The 22,309-nt window shown below is 31.7% G+C and overlaps 1 protein-coding gene across 1 annotated transcript; it reads right to left on the bottom strand.

Moving 5' to 3' along the window:
• Window positions 1–1,662: 1,662 nt before the first annotated feature.
• Window positions 1,663–17,827, bottom strand: LOC114177910 (DNA (cytosine-5)-methyltransferase CMT2). Its single transcript, XM_028063507.2, has 23 exons — window positions 17,452–17,827; window positions 15,331–15,365; window positions 14,694–15,231; window positions 14,423–14,457; window positions 14,210–14,312; window positions 12,924–13,028; window positions 12,731–12,850; window positions 12,535–12,628; window positions 11,557–11,699; window positions 11,384–11,449; window positions 11,076–11,309; window positions 10,327–10,385; window positions 10,176–10,242; window positions 9,759–10,088; window positions 4,072–4,140; window positions 3,909–3,995; window positions 3,608–3,695; window positions 3,148–3,266; window positions 2,969–3,070; window positions 2,399–2,442; window positions 2,251–2,320; window positions 2,076–2,179; window positions 1,663–1,970 (listed from the first exon to the last, which is right to left on the bottom strand). The coding sequence occupies exons 1-23, from the start codon at window positions 17,779–17,781 to the stop codon at window positions 1,787–1,789; spliced, it is 3,126 nt and encodes a 1,041-aa protein (XP_027919308.1). The 5' UTR covers window positions 17,782–17,827; the 3' UTR covers window positions 1,663–1,786.
• Between the last annotated feature and the right edge of the window lie 4,482 nt (window positions 17,828–22,309).

The following is a 22,309-nucleotide window of genomic DNA, read 5'->3' as shown; positions in this document are numbered from 1 at the left end:
CTCACTTTAATATAATAAGTAACTTCTTAGGTCTCAAAAATTATATTTAGCGAAAGAGAACTTAAATATGACTCTCTTTTTTTATCATTTTGAAAATCTTGAGAGTTCTTTCTAGCAGAATAGTCCATTTTTCATGGTGGAAAACTTATTTCTCCACTTAATGTATTTTAGGGGAAATTTTGTTGCTTTCATCAGTTCTATTCTCAATATTTTTTTTATTCAATCCTATTTTGTATTAAATTAATTTAATTTAGTTATTTTTGTTAGATGTCTATAAACAATATTGAATTAACATTAATGTTGTATTTATAAATATTACATGTTAGTTTATAGTATTGTTCTTTTTTTTACATATTAGGGTCAATATTGTATAAGTAACATTCATTTCTTTTAATAGTCTAAACTATTAAATAAAATATTAAAGAAAAGTAATTTTTTAACAATTAGATTTTGATAAATTCCCTTACAACATGAGAGGTGATATTTTTAGGTGGTTTCTCATCTTTTCATTATCTCATCTCTCTATATTCTAAAATCATTCAGAAGATATCACCTCATGTTGTAAGATAAAGTTGTTAAAATATAGTTATTAAAATATCATTGTCCAATATTAAATATTCTTGATAGTACAAAACTGATAGTTAAAAGAGTGTAAAATATTTATACAGTTATCAAAAAAACATAATCATAAACTATAATATAGATGACTAAGCCAGAAAGTACAGATTTTTCTTTCAAAAAGAAACTAACGATACATGACTTCAACATGAAAACAAGGTTTTATATGTTTTTCTTTATGCATTTTAAACTTACAAATGTGAGTAAATTAGTTGTTTTAAGAATTTTATTTTATTTTGAAAGATTTTGCACGTGTAGTCACACATGTCTATTACGTTCTTGAACTCAAGAACAATTTATTAAGTCTCAAGCAACTTCAAGAGAAGGATTTAAGGTTAACAATCCAGAACAAATGCAATGTTGTTCATCCTGAGAAAGGGTTGATTATGGAGATACAAATGAGTGCAAACAGAATGTTTATGCTAACAACAACTATGAGAGCAGAAACTACATGTTTACGAGCAGGTGTGGAAGATAATTCTCAATTGAGGGATAACAAGGTCGGACATTTAAGCTATGATGACTTAGAAACTCTTGTCTCTATGCAAATGGTGACAAGGTGTCTACATATCACAACTCCTCAAAATCTATGTGCACATTGTCTAGCTGGAAAACAACATCGCAACTCAATGCCTAAGAAAAGTCAGTGGAAAGCATCGAAGAAACAGTTGCAGTTGATTCGTGCAAATTTATGCAGGCCTATTCAGCCAACATCAAGTAGAAACAAAAGACATTTCTTATGTTTTATTGATGATCTTTCAGTAAAAACTTGGGTGTATTTTTTAAGTGAGAAACTGAAAGTTTCTCTCTCTTAAAAAGTTTACATGAAAGAAATTTGAAACTTTTACACCAACTTATCTACATTAAAGAAATGAAGCAAGGAGATAATTCACTTGAATAGTTCATTTTAATATTGAAATTTGTAAAAGTACTTGTGAAACTTTTAAACCAAAGAGGCTCCAACGAATGAGAGCAGTTTTCAAGATGATCTCCGAAATTAAATGTTGAACATAATTTGTTCTTAGCTAAAGGGCTAAAGAGAAGTAGAAATAGAAGAAATTGTGAATTCAAGTTAAGTGGAGTAGTTGAGGAGTGTTTACAGGGTATTCGAAGTTTCAACTAAAAAAGGTGGCTACAATGAAATGAATGGAAAATAATAGGAGGAATGCTAGTGAGTGTTGTCAGTGTTTGCAGGCTGATTGTTAGATAACTGAAGATAATGAGAGTGAGAAAACTTAGGAGGGAGGGCTACAAGTGCCTCATTTCCACTCAGCTTTCTACAAGCAAGTCCTAAGGTGTAACCTAAAGCTCGTGAAACAGGGATCGCAACTGCATTTCCAATTTGACGGTACCTGCAAATTAAATAATACACACAATTAACTCAAACCTTTTGTATATTTTAAGGCATTATAACATTTAAGTTTAGTTTAATTTTTCATTAAACAATGGTTTTGTACCTCCCTTTCACAGTCCCATGGAATCTATAATAATCAGGAAATCCTTGCAGTCTGGCATATTCTCGTACAGTGAGCACTCGATCCTGCTCCGGATGAAGTACAACCTACAAGATTTCAGATATATAAGAAATCGATTTGTGTGATTTCTTTAGCAAATCAAAGACCGGATTAAGACCTGGTTATGACAACTTGGGAAGGTTAGCGCAGTAGGAAGATTCTCATCCCACCATAACCGTGCAAATGGTCTGCATATATGTGAAAATACAGATTAGAAGTCATGCAAATGTAGCAAAGCAAGTTTACTACTTTATTCAAAAAATCACCTCTTAGACTTCCCTTGCTCAAAAGTGAAGCAATAATCTGGGATCTGCAACCACAAAAATAGTCAGGTAGGATTAATTTTACTTCACGCTATTCTAGGTATGTATTAAGAAAGCTAAACAGATAATGTGCCGTTCAAAACCCCGTTTAACTTCAACTGCTTGAAGAAACCAGAACCATCCAACAACATTCTTTTTCTTAACAAATGCTCATAAAGATTGGAATGATATCATGAAATCTTGGATGCTATAAATCTCTTCTTACATTCTTTCAAACTTCCTTACAAAAGCCTTAAATTTAAAACGGGTATATCGAATATTGAATTTCAAATACAGTTATGTACTCTCTCTGGTCCTTTTCACAAGTACCACAATAGAGATTTTGCCTGATCCTTTACATAAGAATCAATCTTGAATATCTCACGTTCTTATTATTGTTACTTTTTACAAAATGCCCTTAATCATGAGTTGCTCGCTCTCGAAGTTCGATGATCAAATAGCAACAGATACATGCATATAAAATAAATGAAAATGGATATAAACCTCTTTCCGGTGACAAACATAAATACTCACCAATGGCTTTCCAGATGGCAGCATCGGATTCTCTGTCGGATGTCGTCTTACCACATTGTCAGCGCCTACAATTACACCAGGCAGATCACGGAAATTTGCACCCTACAGTCGTATTAAATGTAAGGGTCAACAAGGAATGGATCAAAGGTGTAACACATTAACTTAATCTAGACAACAACCTTGCGTTTTGGAATTTGACAAACACGTTCGTAGTCATCTTCAGACAAAGTGTGGGGACGGTGATCATACAGCAGGGGCCTTTTCTCTGTTGTTTCATTTGATTTTGACCCAGTCATCTCTACTCAATGAACAAGAAGGAAACAAAAGATAAGCTGGTGTTTGGTCCAAAGATCTATTGCCAAAATACGTAAGAGAAGAATTAAAAAGGAAAAAAATATACAGTGACAACAAATAAATCATAGTAATTCTAGTGCTTGTGATGAACTCAAATCAACTAAACTCAATAACTTGAATCTGGAAGAAATAAAATTCAAACTACTTTTTATATTTTAATATTACAGATGAATGAAGAGTCAAAAATAAAAAATAAAAAAAAACGTAGTGGTTAAAAAATATACCATATAAAACACGATTTTATGACTCGTCACAAGTTATGGACTCAAAGGAAAGCGCTATTACCATATTTAGTTGACCGTATATATCTTTGAAATTCAGTTTCTGGAGAACTCTTATATGGCATTTGTTCACGAGTTTCCGTGTTCATGACCTATCACATTGAACTATTTTAGTCATGCGGAACACTAGTAAACATAAAGAAAAGCCGATCTAAAGTGATAAAGTGAGAAAAGGGTGTATCCTCCTTGCAATCTTAGTGAGTTAACATCACCAAGCACTTAAAATAAATGAAGGGTACTCTTACTTTTACAGTTAAGAAACAAAAACAAAACAAAAAGAGAAGCAAATAAATGAAGAACAGTACAGCTGGAAGATCAGAGATGGCATCTTGGATAACGATAGCTTTCTCTAATTCACGAGGTTGGTCTTCATCATAAGCAACAACATTGCGCTGCATGTAAATCCAAAACTAGTGAAAAAGATACAAGACAATATAGAATTATACAATTACACATGAGGATCAATACCTCAAACTCTGGCGGAGGCCAGTATCTAACGATGACATCGTGCGTTGGCAGTGGAAACTGGGGTAAAACCTGCAAAAGATTAACAATTAACAAATGATAAAATATAATGACATATTCTCCATTTTGTTGTAAGCTATAAAATTCCTTCAAACCTCTGAAACATGAGAACTATACTTTTCGTACAAAATTTGAATAGTTTTTCCAGCACCTAGTCGTGTGGGTCTATAGTGGACCAATTACTTTAACTGGTTAGTTACACAAGATGACTACCGATTCATTTTATTTGGAATTACAGTTTCATCCTTCCATCCCACCTCCGATCTTTCTGCACCTTTCTTTCTTCCCTGTCACCGCTCTACATTGTTTTCCGTTGTTAATTTCCTACGGCATTACCATCCTTCTTTATTTTTGTCTTTTCCACTTTTCTCCACAACCAATGATCTACCAGGTATACTACCATTTCCATCCTCTAAGAATGATTCACCAATCCCACCGTTATAAACAACGCCACACTCAACTCTCCAACAAACTTGACCTTCTCCACAACGACTTCAACGAAGCCCTTGTACAAACCAATGCCAGTGGAATCATCGAAATGTAAAATTCCCCCTTTCTTCGTTCCCAAGGAGAAAGAAAAGGTGGTTCTATTTATAAATTTGTGCATTTTTATTTTTCAGGCATGGATTGAATGTTTCGATTGTTCATTAAGATAAAGACGCAGTGTAATATCTAAACTGATAGTACTCTCACGTAACTCCTAGATCACTCTAGTAGTACTCACTCACAACTCCAAAGGAAGATTGTAGAGATTTACACAAAACTAGAAAACTCTCATTATTCTTTAAAAGCATATACAAGGTCTATTTATAATTCTGATTTAACAAAAACCAGAATTAACTAAACAACAGAATTACTGAATTCTGTTTTTCAAGGTAGTTATTATAACAACTATTACAATTATTCCCCCTCAAACCAGGACTTGTCCTCAAGTCCTTTACAATGCTTTCGGAGAAAAAAATCTAGTATCATGTAATTCCTTGTAAAGTATTACAAGAATCAGCCTCCCGAACTATCTCTAAACTATTTACAATTAACTCAACGTTTTGTTCATCTTCTGTATCCCTTGAAGGATTCACCAAGATCTGATCTTGTGCTCCAAATATAGCATTCAGCTTACCCCATACTTTACATGTACGCTTGTGATCTTTATCCCACTTTTCCTCAAAAAACCGACAGACCTTTGGCAATCTTTCACTCGCTTGTTTACGATTTAAAGATTGAACACTTGAGCACGTGGAATCCGATTTAGGTGCAGAATGTGTCCCACTTGAAGGATTTAAAGTAGTAATAGGATAATTTTTGGTACTAGAAACTGGTGCAGACAGTTTTGTCGACGTACTCAGTAGTACATGTATTTACTGTTGAAAATTTTTGTGCCATAACTTGAACGACTTCATCTTGTAAGCGAGCAAGACGGATTGCTTCATGAAACGTTTTAGGAGTATGTACCCGGACAGATTTTTTTAATTCCACAGTCAAGCCAGAAAGGAAGAAACTAAAAGCCAAGTCTTCAAAAATATCTACCGGAGCGAGTAATGTGTCAAATCTTTCAAGATAATCCAACAAGGTTCCTTCTTGCTTTAATCTTGCCAAATCTGCAACAGGATCATCCATAGTCCCAAAATCAAATCTGTTTCCTGTATCTTTAATGATCTGCTGCCAAGATTTCCCCGTGTTCTTAATATTCTGCATGTAATGCCTTTGCCAAGCAAAAGCTTTTCCATCCATTGATAATAACAGCAAACGACTTCGTTGATTTTCAGGGGTTCCCCCTAATTCAAAAAATTGCTCTGCCTTAGCTTTCCACTCACGAAAATTTGAACCATCAAATGAAGGAAATGGAATGTGGGCCCGTTCCAGCGGTGAAATAACTGTGGTTACCGATTCATCTTGTATCTCCTCATCTATCATAGATGTCTTGATTATCTTGGAAGCTGCAAATGCTGCTGTAAGGTCTGCTAAGGATTTCTGAATCATCTCCAAAGATTGCTGCACCGATTCTTGATTATCAGAAAGAATCTTTTCATATGAAACCATCCTAATTTCCAATTCTCTATTAGTCACCATTGTCTTCCCAGCAACTGATACCAATTGTAATATCTAAACTGATATTACTCTCACGTAACTCCTAGATCACTCTAGTAATACTCACTCACAACTCCAAAGGAAGATTGTAGAGGTTTACACAAAACTAGAAAACTCTCATTATTCTTTAAAAGCAAATACAAGGTCTATTTATAATTCTGATTTAACAAAAACCAGAATTAACTAAACAACAGAATTACTGAATTCTGTTTTTCAAGGTAGTTATTATAACAACTATTACACGCAGCCACAGATCATGCAGCAGATTGATAAGGGGGTAAATAAAGAGGTGGAAAGAGAGGGCGCAAATGCGAGGCTGATGTTGCGGATGCGCCATGACAGCCACAACTGTCTTTTACCGGAAAGGAATGAAGTACGCCGGAAGGGGAAGGCTAGTTAGAGAGGCATAAAAGTGGACAGAAAAAGAAGGGTGGCCATGCTCAAGTAGGCGCTCAGACAAGAGACTAAACAAAGAGGCAGAGGGGCATAAGAGAGAGAACAATGTGATAAGGGGAAAAACAAGCAATAGGTAAACCCATCTTAATTGTTGAAAATTAATAAAGAAAGGTTGTAAGTAATTCATATACATTCGATACTTTATTAATAATTCTACAGCACAAAGTTATTTCTCCATTATAAACCATATGACTTACTAGACCACATTAGTCCTCATCCAGGATACGATGATGAATTTAAGGGACCATATTAAATCTTATAGGAAATAGTAATTTTATTATTGGAAAGTTTCCTTAATTGTATTCATTCCTGGCTTTATTGGTAGCCTCTTTGGGAACTGCCTTAGGTAGCTTCAAGAGAGTGATTTTGTCTCACATCAATTAAAGATATGGCTTAAAGAAAAGTTTTAAAATTAAAGTAGTCCTCATATAACAAGTCAATTTTTCAGGATGAAGTATGAAAGGGAATGTTGGAAAGTTGATTTTGTTGTTGACGTCCCTAACCTGCCATAGTGACACAGTCATTGGGAGTTGCCTTAATTGTAGCTTCAATGGAAGTGGTTTAGTCTCAATTCAACTGGAAATATGACGAGCTTATAAAGGTTAGGCAATCCTCTCCTCAATGTAGTTTTATGTAGTTGTGTTTAGTCGTATGTCCAAATTCAAAGGAGAGCCCATCCAAATTTCATGTTTGGGCTTGAGTTTACTCACAGGGTTGGTTTATTGTGTACATGCCTTTATTTGCAATCCAGTCACTCTGAGATTGGCTTACTCTTGGGGTGGTATATTTTCTTTGCACTCCTACTCCCTAATGAATATTTTATGTATTATGTTGCACAATAGTCGAGTTCATTTTCATGGTCTTTTTTCCTATATGTAGCTTTCCATCTCAAATGTTTCTATTTAAGCTGAGTTTGTCTTCACAGATTTCTCCATTCCCATACAATAGTTATGTTACAAGATGTTTCTATATAAAAAAAAAAAAAATGTAGTTAGAGCTCTGATCAAATATATATTTTTGCATGGCCAGTCCTGAGCCTAGATTAAAGTGTAGAGTTTGTGCTAGGTAATCGACAACCAACATATAACATTGTTGAATCTGTATGAAAAGGTAAATAATGTGGATGTTTAACTAAGAGGTTGCGGCTGATCAAAAAATAAAATAAAACTGAGAGGTTGCTAAGCATAAGTGTGCACTAATGCATGTCTTGAATGTTGTTAGATATTTATATCTTGGCCTTTTTCTCATAGGTTTATTCTAGGATCCAAAAATTACAATAATCAAGTAATTCATTAGCTAAAAAATAATGCTAGAGTTCTCCCACGACATGAGAGCAGTCCTCCTACTTTGAACAAGCTTTTAGGAGCCAATCAACCCCAATGCGTTTCTATTATCATATCAAAGTCTATACAGCTTGTTGTTGGGCAAAAATATCTAGTTTGACACTTTGAGTATTAGGATTAAATTTGATCCTAGGGCTTAACTCAACCCCTCAATACCAACTTATGAGATTAGGATTATCCCACTTGCATACAACTTTATTTTAGCTATATATCTAGTTGATGAGACTTAGGTTTTCCCAATACACTCCATCATGCTGAATATTATGGGATTGTATACGTGGATAATACGGTAGGTGGTCCAAAAATGGATGTAGGATAAGTTTTGATATCATTTTATAACTAAATCAAACAAAACAATATGTAAGATGAAGATTGTCCAAACTTTATAAACTCTATTTATGTCACATCTCTATAGTCAATGTGTGACTAAACCTACACCCTTAAAATTATATTTAAGGAAACTCCCAAAGAAGGCGCAACTAAAGTATGCTAAGGATAACAACAATTATCAGCTACTAGACATTCTTACTCAACCTTCAAATGCGTATAATGTAAAGTTTGTTTTTTATTGGGTCTATTACGTTTTTCGGACTGCTATCAGACCATCCACCAACGTTTAGTCTCACTTCGAGATGTATATATCTTGATGTGAGGATGTGTGTTGGAAGCCTCACATTGACTACAAATAAGACCAATTCACAGTACATAAGTGGGTGCAAACCTATAAGCGAGAAAGATCAAGCTAATTGTGCAATTAAATTAAACTTAAAGTTCACTTCTTCACATGATATCAGAGTCATGATTTAGGGTCTATCCTAGCGAAGTTTGTTGTTTGTTGAGTCTATTGTTTCGTTTGCTATTGAACCACTATCAGACCACCCACTAATGTCTAGTCTTATGTTCGATATGCATATGCTTCGGTGTAAGGGAGTGTATTGGAAGTCTCACATCAACTACAGATAAGGCCAATTTGCAGTGTATAAGTGGGTGCAAACTTCACCTTCCAATATGATATTGTGGGGTTGTATTAGGCTTAAAGTCTAGTATAACTAAGAAAGATCAAGTCGATTTTGTGGGGTTAAGTTAGACTTAAAGCCCACCTCTTAACATGGAATCAGAGTCATGGTTTAGGATCTATCCTAGCAAAGTTTGTTGTTTGCTGGATCTATTGTTTCGTCCGCTATTAGACCATCCACTAATGTCTAGTCCCACGTTCGATACGTATATGTCTTAGTTTGAGAAGGTGTGTTAGAAGTCTCATAGTATATAAGCGGGTGCAAACTTCACCTTACAATCCGATTTTGTGTAGTTGAATTAAGCTTAAAGTCCAGTATAATCGAGAAAGATCAAGCATGCATGTACTAGAGACAACATGGGAATATCACCTAAATTGCACCTAAGGTGTGAAACAAGTAGCAATATAAGCTTCAATTAGAAGAGTTGGTCAGATGAAGGAAAGACCAAAACAACCCAAAATGGAACGATCATAATGGAATTAGACCTTTATAAATAGTTAGATTCTTACAGAACATTGTCATTATGGTTTAATAATGAATATTACATATATATGACAATAATTATTGCAAGTTGTTGAAGACATTGATGGAGAAAGACACACTCTTAGGTAAATTTGGGTGGATTAACATAAGCATGCTTTTCAAAATAGACATTAAGATAGAAGGAGAGATGTTGTATTCAGTTGTACATTTGTCAACTTTTTCTATCACCAAACTTAAAACTGACCTCACTAGGATGAGAACCCCACAAGAAAATGCGCAACCGAAATTGTGGAAGACCATAACACCCAGCAGCAATGATTCCCAGTCTTGCTTGGTATTTCATATTCACCAAACGACTTAATGCATATCTTCCAAGTGAACCCTTGTCAAATCTTAATATGTCAACCACATTCTCCATTAAAACATGCCTAGGCTTCAAAAATTTCACCATGTCCATGAAAATCACAATCTGACGATTCCTTTCATCATCCAATGGTGACTCAAAGTTTCTAAAGCGATTATATCCACTGATTCCTTGACAAGGAGGACCCCCACAAATAACATCAACTTCTCCCTGAAATAATTTTAAGGAACAACTCAATTTGAAATGCATAATCCATCGAGATTTTACCCTATCTACAGTATAAATAATACAACTTACAGGAAGAGGCAAGAGTTTTGATTTCATCCCTTTTCTCACAAAATCCTGTATGCTTTCCTTACACTTACTGCAAGTAGAAATAAATAAGTATTGATGGTCCCAGATTGTTTAATATCATCAACCACATTGAAAAGAATAGAGAAATACATACCTTAAGCTTTTAATTGGTTCCCAAGTGTCTTCACTTGTACTGCAACCCTTCCAATGCACCTATGAAACAACATGAGAATGCAAACATCATCAGTTTATGAACCAAAACATTTTTAGCCTATATTTGAATAACCGCAGGAATCCTCCCAAAATTACTTTTAACTCAAAACGGTTTAACTCTCCAGAACAGTTACCCAAATATGCTATTAGAGATTCAATAGGGTAAAAATAAGGTAAAAGACATCATAAAAAGTATACATACATATGCATTCAAGTTAAGACATCACCTTATGCAAAAGATCTTACAATCATATTCGGCTTAACACTTAGAAGTTTCAAGCTTGAACTATGTTAGGATCCAATTACAAGTTAGGATACTTGACTCCCACATCATAAATATGGAATTCTAGAGGGGGTTTATAAGGTCTTGGTCTCTGCTACTGCTGCTGCAGGAGTTTTAGTGGTATGGTTCATTCGTGTAAGGTTTCTTATTAAACTACGTGTAGAGGCTATGTGCGATCTGAGTGCTTGCGTGCCCTTCTAGAATCCACAATAATCATCTCTTTCTATTAGAGAATTATCTAATGAGCTCATAATTGAATTTGACAAAATTGCAAGTACTAGTTGACATCACATGACTATCACTGTCTAGCAACAAGTAAACAAATATATATAGACATGATTTCATGAAAAATAAGGTTTAATGAGAAAAAAAACTGAATACCGGAAGGTTGAAATTGGATTTATTACCTTGAAATATAGACCACGATTACCAGTTTCTTTGGGATCACCAAAGCAAATATCAACTAACTTAGAAACTTCAAATTCATCATCAGAATTATCATGAACTTCTTGTTTCTTTTCTCCTGAATATTTGGATCGACATGGAAGTTTTCTTTCTTCAACAGTTGAGTTATACCGTTTGCATAGTTTTTCCCACTCCTTTAATAATTCCAGAAAGTCCTCAGCAGATTCATTTCGCACCTATACAATGAAGGAATATAGCTGTGAACCGTTATCAAATATCTTTGTGGTAGCAGATGATTGTCAGCACTCACATGTGTGTCTGGATGGTTTAGTTTCAAGCTTTCACTGGCTGACTTGTCACTATCGACAGCCCATCTCTGAGAAAAATAGCAACAAAAGCAAGATAAGTTTATCATAGATGATATTTGGTGAAATCCATAAATAGGAAGAATTTCATCACAGAGAAACATTTCATTTATAATACCGTGACAAGGTTAACTGATGCAGTTTTGGCACCTAAGCACAATCCAGTTGACATGCCACCACACCCAGAATAGAGATCCAGTAATGATAATTCGTTCTTGCACAGCTCAGAAGACGGTAGACTCTCTGTCACTGCAGAGGCGTCTGTTGAGAGGCTCTCAAAAACAGAAGGTGATGATAACTCATTAGTCATAACGGATGATCAGAGGCAAATATATAAACTCTTAATATCAGAAAACAACAGAACATATATTTGAAGACTCAAGATAGCAATGAATGTTAACGTTGATCACATACGAACAAATGAAACTTAGAAGCAAAGTATTAATATGACATAGGGTGTTGAAATGTCTCTACATGTTAGCACTGTCAACATTAATTGACATCTCTAGACTTTATTGCAGGCCTCATTCATTTGCTGTCCAGCCTCTGTTGTGGACACATATTCGTAAAATGTGAGAGACCCAATTCACTGAACTAATACCCACCAATGCAGAACTATCAATCACCTCATACACATTCAGTACAACCCAAGTTATATTTTGAAAGGGTTTGTGTATATATAGGAAGCTTTAGTTACTTTAAAGGCAAGTGTTTGAATTGAAAGATCCCATGATATCATTATTATATCTCAAATAATTTAGATATAGAAGAAATTATCTTTTAGGATTTAAAGAGAGAATGGTATAATTTTTTATCTAGTAATATTAATTTTATGCCCATTGACTAGTAAAATTAATTTTGTGCCAATTAATATGAAGGTAAAAATTACTTTTTTATCCCTTAAGATCTTATTTTCCTTATCTTCTGTTTTGTAATTCTAGTAAACGATAGTTTATGCATGAAATTGTCAAAATAGATGTCTGCAAACAAAAGTTGTCACCTACAGCCAAAAGATAAAAAGGGTTCCCCTTCCCCGGAAAAACTAAACATGTAGAAGCTGATAATCGAATGCATCTAGTGCTCCTTAATGACACACCTGATGGTATGTTGCGGAATGTAGAGTAATCCACGCAATACTCCATGTCATAATACAAGTCAGATGGTGAAATTGAAGCCAACTTCAGACCAACCTGCAAGTCAAACACATAAATATTGGTTAGGATATATATATATATACACACACACAGATGTAGAAATTGATTAAGAAGGAGTGTGACCAAGATTTGGCATACCCTGGGTGTTATTTGTGTTACATTAGCTTTTCCTATTATGCAATCTATTAAGTTATCATTCATTATTGATGAATAAAATACACGCCTCTTGTCATGGAAACCACCTTCATCTTGAACAACCTGAAAATCATTGGAAGTTACAATGACATATCCTCTGATATTATTAGATAAACATCGCATGTTCAGTACTCACTGTATCTTGAATTCTGTAGAACCATTGGACTCGGAAATAGTTTTGTCCCTCAGTTGTTTGGAAAAATTCAATAATCTTGCCAACGTGTTTTTCCTCTCCTTCACCCTGAAAGATTACGCCAGGTGTTAGCATAAATTAGTTTATTATGTTGACATGAGATTATAAAGTTCATAGACGTCACTAACATCCACCTATTATGTTACTCACATACTCTTCAATGGACATTAGAAAGGTTGATGAATTTGAACATATAGCAGTAGTTACTGATGGTGATGGTCTCAATAGCAAATTTTAAATCCTCCATTTAATACTTTATAGAGAGGAAGGAGAATTTTTCATGGCAAATATCTTATGCGAAGAGAAATAGGAACAGAATGGGAATAATGATGTGGCAAGGAGTAAAACAGAAATGCCAATAGTATAAGGGGAAATTGGGTACATAGGGAATGAGTAGTCTATAAGGGTAGAGAATAATCTTAGTTTATTATGGACAGTGAGCATTAGCTCTCAGAAGGAACATTCCTGTGACACTGACAACTTTCGCTGCCAAATTTTCCTTTAATCATCAATAGTACAAGTCTTTCTATTGGTTTTTCTAATCTATTACTCTATTAGGGTTCCTAACAAACGATATGCTAAAAAGTGTGACTTTTTTCCATGAAGGAGAGTACAAGAATATATGTGTGTACGCTTACATTCTACACTCCTATTCCTATAATATATAACTGTATGTATACAAAAACATAAACAGACATTTATACATTTTCCTCTATGAAGTTCATAAATAGAGAGAACTGAGAACCTAGGCAAGAACAAAAATAAAATATGGAAACTTACAGATATATATATATATATGTATCCTTATATTGATACCAAAGCTTCTAACCAGAATTATCTCCCAACTAAACCTAAGCCGCTTAGGTAGCCCTTTAGTTTCTGCTCGAATTACTAACTTAAATATTTGTGATTAAATCTAAGAAATCAAATTTCAGGATTGGGAAATATTATCTCCAATAAAAGAATAAAAAAAGAAAAGTAGTAAATACATAGCAATACTAATGTGGATAAGATATATCAAGAAAAATTGCGGAAGAAATAAAGGACAAGAATTAGGCCACATATATAACCTTGATTAAATTGTCAGTGAAATGGTGGACATGGAATGTAGTGGAAAATATGAAAAGGCAATAGGAGTATTGATAACAATGTTTCCGAACTTCTGAATAGGGGAAAGATGAACAGAAGAAAAATATGTTTTATTTAAAAAAAAAAAAAACTAAACTTACTTTTATAAATGCACAATCACCAAGACTAAAAATGCAATTCCCAACTTCAGCTTGTGCATAATGGCATTTGACATTTGCAATAATCTCATCTTCTTCACCCTCACTATGAAATCAACAGAATAAAAAATATAAGGATAAGAAATTGGAAATCGCATCAACTGAGAACGAGCGATACAATAGACTATATAAGATTATGAATTGATCAATACTTACTTTATTTTTAGCTGTTGGCCTTTACATTTTTTGTCCTGCAAGCTTCAGCAGAAAAATCAGATAAACAATATAGAGGAATACCATCTGTTTGGATTAGATGGAAACTAACAAAACTGGTTCCATTTCTTCGAAAGTAAAAAAAATAATTCAAACGAGACCGTCATTATAAGCGACACAAAAATGGTTAATATTTTATCTCCTATCTGAGCACAACATACATACAGAAGTTCTTTATAACATGAACTTATGCCGAAAAAATCAGGCCAACAACCTTTAATTCATAGCGCCATCCCCATCTTTTCAGAGCTTCATCCTCAGGTATTGGATCACCAATGAAGGCAGCAATGCTTTCTGAATCCAGACCTTCCTTAGTTGAAGAAGTTGATGTTCTATATTTCTTTCTTGGTGGATCGTCATCTAACTCAGACAAGGGAAAGGAATTAGAAGTTGTTCTGCCATTCTGATATGGGGAAGTGATTGCCTCTGAAGACCTAGTCAAGTATTTGGTATCGTCAATGCCGCAAGTAGAGCTTCTAGACATAATTTTAACTTCAGAATGCTGATAAACTGTTGAACTAGACAATTCAATGGAAGTAGAAACTGCTTTTGTATTTTTCTTCTTTTGGTGAACTGCTTTTGATGTTGTTTTTCTTTGTAAAACATTAATTTCCATGTTTTCATTTCCATTTGAAGAGGAAAATCTTGGGGATCTCCTAAGCTCCAATGTGTATGCCTCACTCGATGGACTTAATCCTTGGCATTGCCTCAAGTGCTTCCCATCGTAGAACTTTCCATGAAAATTTTGGACACTGTAAAATCAAAAAAGCATTATGTGGCCTTCAATTGAAACAATGAAAATTGAAGCAATGCAGGAAAGTGAAGATATGTCAACTTCCATGTTCACTCACTTCAGCGGTAATTCCGGACCCCTAGACCCATGCCACTGCACAACTCAAGAATCAACACACAGGATTTTAAGCCATGAAATTCGAATAAAGTCAAAGATACACATCACCAACACTGCAGATTGTTTCAAGTGTTGCCAATATTATACTAGAAAAGAAAAAGATACATGGACAAAAAATGAGACTGAATAAGAGTAGAAACAATTATGTTTGAGAGGATGGGAATGAAAGAAACAAAGCTTAGAGAATCAAGTACAGTTTGAAAATACTTAATATTATGTCGTAGTCCAAAAATAATTATAAAAAAATCCTGAGGTAATTGATGCATTACTCTACATCCCATGGATAGCATAACTTTTCACACAAAATAAAAATCATGGTTGGAATTTACCATGTTTTTTTCTGATGTAAATATCTATAGAAATAAAAATAAATGTCAATTATTAGAATGTACATGCATGAACTATATATATATATATATATATATATATATATATATATATATATATATATATATCTCGCAAGCAGTATTTATTATTATCAGACAAAAAAAAAAACAAAAAGAAAAAGATCAATTATTCCGTTTTCTTTTTTGTTACATTGATCTCTTCAAACAGTTATTAATCACGTGAATTAAATAATTATTGTTTAAAAATTATATTTTCAATCTCCTACAGTCTAATTATTTAACTTTCATCTACTAGTTTTTAAATAGTTTCTATGGTTTTGATATGATAATATAATAGATTATATGGTTTTAAATAGTTTACTACAATCGCATTTATTAAATAGTTTCGATGGTTTTGATATGATAATATTTTCTTTCTAAGTAAGAAGAGTATATTTTTTCTTTCTGGCCTAACTTTTGCCAAAACGAACAAAAAAGTGAAAAATTAGCCCCGCCAGCAATTAGGAGAACTTTCATTTCAGATAAAATAAAAGAGCATCGTTAAATAAAAAAAAAAAAAAAATATATATATATATATATATATATATATATATATATATATATATATATATCCCTGGCCCTAAGAATAGTTTTAAATAATAAATAAACCGATACAGGATAAAATAACTTTTAATCTCTCTAATATTTCAATAGTTTTAATTTCTTTAAAAACAATATTCATCCATCTAATTATGAAATATATCCTATTTTTAAATATGTTATCAACACTTTTAATGTCTTAATAATCACTTCGAGTATCAAAACTTACACATTTCAAACCGACGAGAAAGGGACATTAAAAAAAATCAAATACAAAATTTGAAAATTTTAGAAAGAATAAATTTATTTTATCCAAAAGTCTATACTTCTCATACTACTCATAGGTAATCCTAGTAAACTAATATTTTCAATGTGTTTTAAATATCTCTTTTCTATCAGTTACTTTATTTTAAATAAAACCCTTTCAGTTTTAGTATTCTGTAAAATTAATGAATTTTGTTAAAAACATTAAAGATTTACTAAAATAACATGCAGTAAAATTCTAATTAATAAAACATATATGTTTAATATTAAATATATATATATATATGTATATATGTATATATATATGTATATATATGTATATATATATACATATATATATATACATATATACACATATATATATACATATATACATATATATATATATATATATTAGTTTACCGTGTACTAAAATTAAGTTTGCTAACTGAATTCTTAAAAGCAGTCCGGATCTCTTTTCTTAGGTTTAATTATTCATTTAAAAGTACAAACTTTACCTTCTAATATTTATACGAAAAAAGAATTATTAGTTTCAATCTTGTGTCTATATTATAAATTACTTTTTAGTATATTCTGCCTAACTCGTTTTCTATAAGGTTTATATAATTATTGGAATAAAAGAAAGGAGTTTTTTTTACACACATGAGGTTCCAAATATAATCATAATGTGCAAATGTAGATTTGAGCACAACCAAAAATATCATGAAACTGAGCTTATTCCTTAAAAACATTTAATTCGATGACCAAAAATATAGCGAAAGCGATTAAAACTAATTTTAACAATCCTGACCTAAAATATAGGATTTTACCCAAAAAAGTAAAAGCCGTAAAAAAAAGAATAGCATGCAAAAGCAAAAAGTACAGTGAGACACCTTAACGAGATGACGCGACCCTGATCCAGAACTCGCTGAGAATCTCGGCGAGCGTCTCAGAGGACCCCCCTCCTTCTCCACCGGTAGCTTCCGCTTTCTGAACCCTGCATTTGCATCTTCTACGACTGTCGGCTCGGAGTGTTGTCTGGTAGAGCGGCGGAGACTCTCTGCATGCGGCGGCAGAGGCATTTTAACGGCGTCGCTCGAGGGCGGAGAAGGGAGGCACTCAATTGGGGGAAGAAATGGATCGCAATCGGGTGCGTTTGGTGACAGTGTGGGGCTGAGGGAATTGGATTGGGGATCCGATTGAGAGTCGACGGTTGATGTCATGACTTTGATGCTTTGAAGATGCAGATTTGACTCACTCTGAAGTAAATGAATGGGAGCAGAGACTATTTATACTGAGATTTTATAATTTTTACTAAATTTAAATAATAGAAAGAGTTGTTAGTATTGATTTTTTTTTTTCTTACATTTAGCCGGAATGATTAATTTTTTATGTAATTAAATTTGAAGTTTTTATAATTTTAATATCTTAATTCTGAATTTAATCAGGTATTTATTTAACTTGTTATTTTTATTTTCTCCTTTTCATAAAATTTACTAAAAGAAATTAATTCAATAAACCCTGTAAATATATTCTAATTTTCCATAAACTCTTGTAAACGTCATTTTAATTGTGTTTTCAGTTACTTAACTCTCTCATTTGAGTAATTTTATTTGAGTAATTTTAATTATTCAATCTTAGAGATAACAATGAGGGAGTATGTTTTATATTGACTGTATTGATATTTTAAATATTTTTTAAAAATATTTTAAAACGTCAAAATTAATATTAATCAATATATTAATAAAACACAATGGAAAAATAGCACAACAAAATGCAGTAAAAAATCAAAATTCGTTTCTCTCGTCTGAATGAATTTAGATTCTCTAAAGTAAACAAACATGAAGAAAGTAAGATGAAAAAAATATACAATTAACATTCTGATACATTTTGTAATTTATTATACGTGTATTCTACCTTTATTATCTTTCTTATTAAACACTAAAATGTGTTACTTTCCTGATATAAATACCTATCGTTAATATTTTTAATGATAGAAGTCATATACAAAATAATAATTTAATCACCAAACACATTTAAAACTAAAATATAGGTTAAATATATTTTTAACTTCTTAAAAATTAATGCAAAATTGAAATTCATTCATGTATGAAATTTTGATATTTTTTGTTTTAAACTTAAAAAATGTACATAGTCTTTTTAATTCAATTACCTTAAATCTTTTACATGTTAAACGTGTGGAATAGTGAATCTTGATCTTTAGATGAGTGTGAGAAGTTTAGGCTATTCGCCTTGCGAGCTTGAACATATGGACTATAGTCCGTTTGGGATAGTGAATCTCGGTCTTTAAACGAATATGAGAAGTTGATAATATTTAGGTTTAGATATTGGGTTTGAAGTTCATTTAGAAGAAGAAACCTGATGATAGTAGTATTACCCCACTTCTTGTTAGAAAATTATTGATCAAATAATACTATTAATAATAAAAACATAAAATAATATAATAATTATTAGAGCAATAATAATACTAAGATATATATATATATATATATATATATATATATATATATATATATATATATATATATATATATATATATATATATATATATCAACAAATATTAATAAGAGATCTAATAATGTTTATAACAATAAGAGATAAAAATTAGATGAGGGAAGAAATTGAAATAGTTTGGGTTGAGACACGCATAACGGTATTCTTAGAGAGAAAACATCCCTAGTGCACATGACACAACAAAATCATATGCGCTTCTCTCACAAAATACAACAACCCGTCAGATCAATCGAGTGCAGCGAAGGATCTTTGAACCTTATGAACATCGATGTCTTAAAGATAATATAAAGAAGAATACAAAACACTTATATGAGTTATAGTGGTTGTTGGTGTGTTTATTCTCATACAAATAAAGGGTATTTATAGGTACCAAAGAGATACTTTAGTAGTCAAGTGTAATAAGTCTGATTAAATAAAATATTAATTCATAGTAAAAAAATATAGTTGTTAACTATAAGCAACATTTACACATAAAATTAAAAGTCCATGAAAACATGAGTAAGAGTAAGATGTTTATTTTAATTATTTATTTTTTAAATTATATTAAAATACTTCTAACTCTTCTATCTCTATGAATAAAACATTTACATTAAAGGTCTTAAATGCTAGCATGAAACACATTTGATTCATTTTTAAAGTTTTAAGATCAAAATATATCAAAATTTTGAATAGGAACAAATTCTAATTTTGTATCAAAATTCAAGAACTAAAAATATATTTAATCATTCCTCTATTCAATAGTGTAGAAATTGAAATTAAATCCATAAGATAGGCTTTACTTTACATTTCTTTAAAATTATTATTTTTGTTATTTGTACAAGATATTTGAACATTTTGTTGCTGACTAATCTCCAACTAAAAATTGACCAAAAATTAGCTAACTATCTGGTGTTTGTTACCATTCAATTTTCTAATTCTTTTTTTTTAAAGAGAGTAAGTTTTAGTTTCACTATTTTATGTTCTTTAGTTTTAAAAAGTTATTATGAATTTGGACAACTTTGCTAGGCTTTGTTAGAGTGAAAGATGGAAGGGTTGAAGTTCTTTGTAAACAACAATGTTCCTCACATGCAAGCCAACGATGTTTTCTTATAAGATTATTAGGTAAAAAAAAAAGAATAGCATGTTAGAAATAAGAAGGATCTTCTTGTTGATAAAAATGGAAAGTATTAAGTGTGAAAATGGAAAAGATGCCATACAGATAAAATTACCATGACAAAAGGATTAGGTATCAAACTTCATATCATATATAAGTCACTTGAACAAAAATTGTTCAACTTTGACTTGTAAGGATTTAGTAGAAGTTATAGGTAGGAGAATGAATATTCTAGCCATAGTGGCAATGTAAAACTATTAAGAATCTTTAAGATTTAAGATTTTCATACGATAAAACATAATAAAGCATTAATCATTGATCCATAAGAGATTTTGTGAATATGCATTCTTTAATTTGTAATTTTGTATGTTCTTCAACCATTGTTTCCCGATCTATCTCTTTGTCTTTCTTTTTTTCTTCTCACATGTTCTTGATGAGTTGTTGTGCTTATAGTCAGAGACAAATCCTCAATCCCTTTTTTATACCAACGTCCATAAAGCTGGTTTTTATTTTATATTTATTTTATTATCACTTCCCATAATAATAATCAATATATTTTTAAATTTTATTAAATCATAATTGGACCCATAATAATATTTTAATAAGTCATTAATAGAATTAATTCTAACAACAATACCATTAAGCAACCAAGAACACAAAATCAAGAAGGTCAAGTGGTTATATTCTCCAATAGATGAAGTATGGGAGCAACATTAATATTTTGAAGGAAATCAAGGTCAAGTGGTTCACATTTCCAACACATAAATTATGAAATCAACCGTATACCACTATTGCACCATAAAGAACGCATTGACTAAAAAAAAAAAACTTGTAATTAATCATGGTTTGAGGAAAAAAAAAGCAATAATTCAATGCAAAATCAAGAAGGTCAAAGGGTGCACTTTCAACAACTACATTTACACCAAGTTTATAACAACGAGTTTTAAATAAAATTTTCTTTCTATTTTTTGCAAATTAAAAAAAAATGAAAAGGAATCTCTCAACTGAAATATTTCTTAATCACATGTACTCGATAATAATGCTTAATTATAAATAACATATACAAAGAATTGTTATATCCAATCTAAAACCTTAAAATATTTAATTTGTGAGTTTTTTTATTATTTGTTACTAAATTTCCTACTTTTTACCTAATAAAAATTCAAACTAACACTTTAATTTCTAACATATTAATGCAATAGCAAAATCATAAAAGAAAAGGTTTCGAATTAGAATTAACAGAATGTGATAGGCACGGGGGAGACTATATATAGCATGAACACACACTTGGAGTTTGAGAATTAAATAAAATAGTCTATTAAGCATATAACATGAGGAAATTTTAAGATAAAAAAGAGTTGGAGGAATCTTTGTGTTAAGAGGGAAAATAATAAGAAAATTAAAGGTAAAAGAAGAATAAATGACAAAATTTTCCAACATTTTCAATAAACCTCAATTGGTAATCAACATGATTAATAATTTTTTTTGTTAATTTAATACATTCCTAGAAAGTAAGTATGCAACTAAGAATTTTTGCATGAATGTGTTTGAGGATGAAAATATTTGATCCATCTAAGTAGAAGCTATAGTGAACATGTGTAATAAAATAGGTTAATCCATGAAGGAAATAGAAATAGATGTAAAAAGTGAATATAGACTCAAGAAAACTTGCATTAGGGGAAGTTTGGAGGAAATAATTAAAGACAACTTAGGGTAACAAAATAAAATAAAACAGGTTAATCCATGAAGGAGGATGTAGTGTAATTAAATTATCTTTTAAGAGAAATTGTATTATTATCAAAAGTTCAAAAAGCAAATGGTGAAGCTTGGTAATAAGAATATCACTTATTTTTCCTGCTTAGATAATCATTAGACAAAAAGAGGAATACCATCCTCGGTCTTACCTTCCAAGTATAAAAAAATTAATGCATTTTTATTAAATGATAGGGTTTCTAAATTTTAATTGATTTTGTGTTAAAAAAAATGCAAGAAGGTTTTCATGTGATTCTTTGATTTAAATAGAGCTTTCATTTGAATTGAAATTTTAACCACCAAATTAGAACATCATTAAGTTTCATCTTAATTCTTGAATTAGAACTATCTGGTTAATTTTATAAGTTCT

This window comes from Vigna unguiculata, chromosome 3 (assembly GCF_037176805.1).
Source record: "Vigna unguiculata cultivar grain cowpea cultivar isolate G323 ecotype 2 chromosome 3, ASM3717680v1, whole genome shotgun sequence".
Taxonomy (NCBI): Eukaryota; Viridiplantae; Streptophyta; class Magnoliopsida; order Fabales; family Fabaceae; genus Vigna; species Vigna unguiculata.
This window is presented reverse-complemented; position numbering and strand designations above follow the sequence as displayed.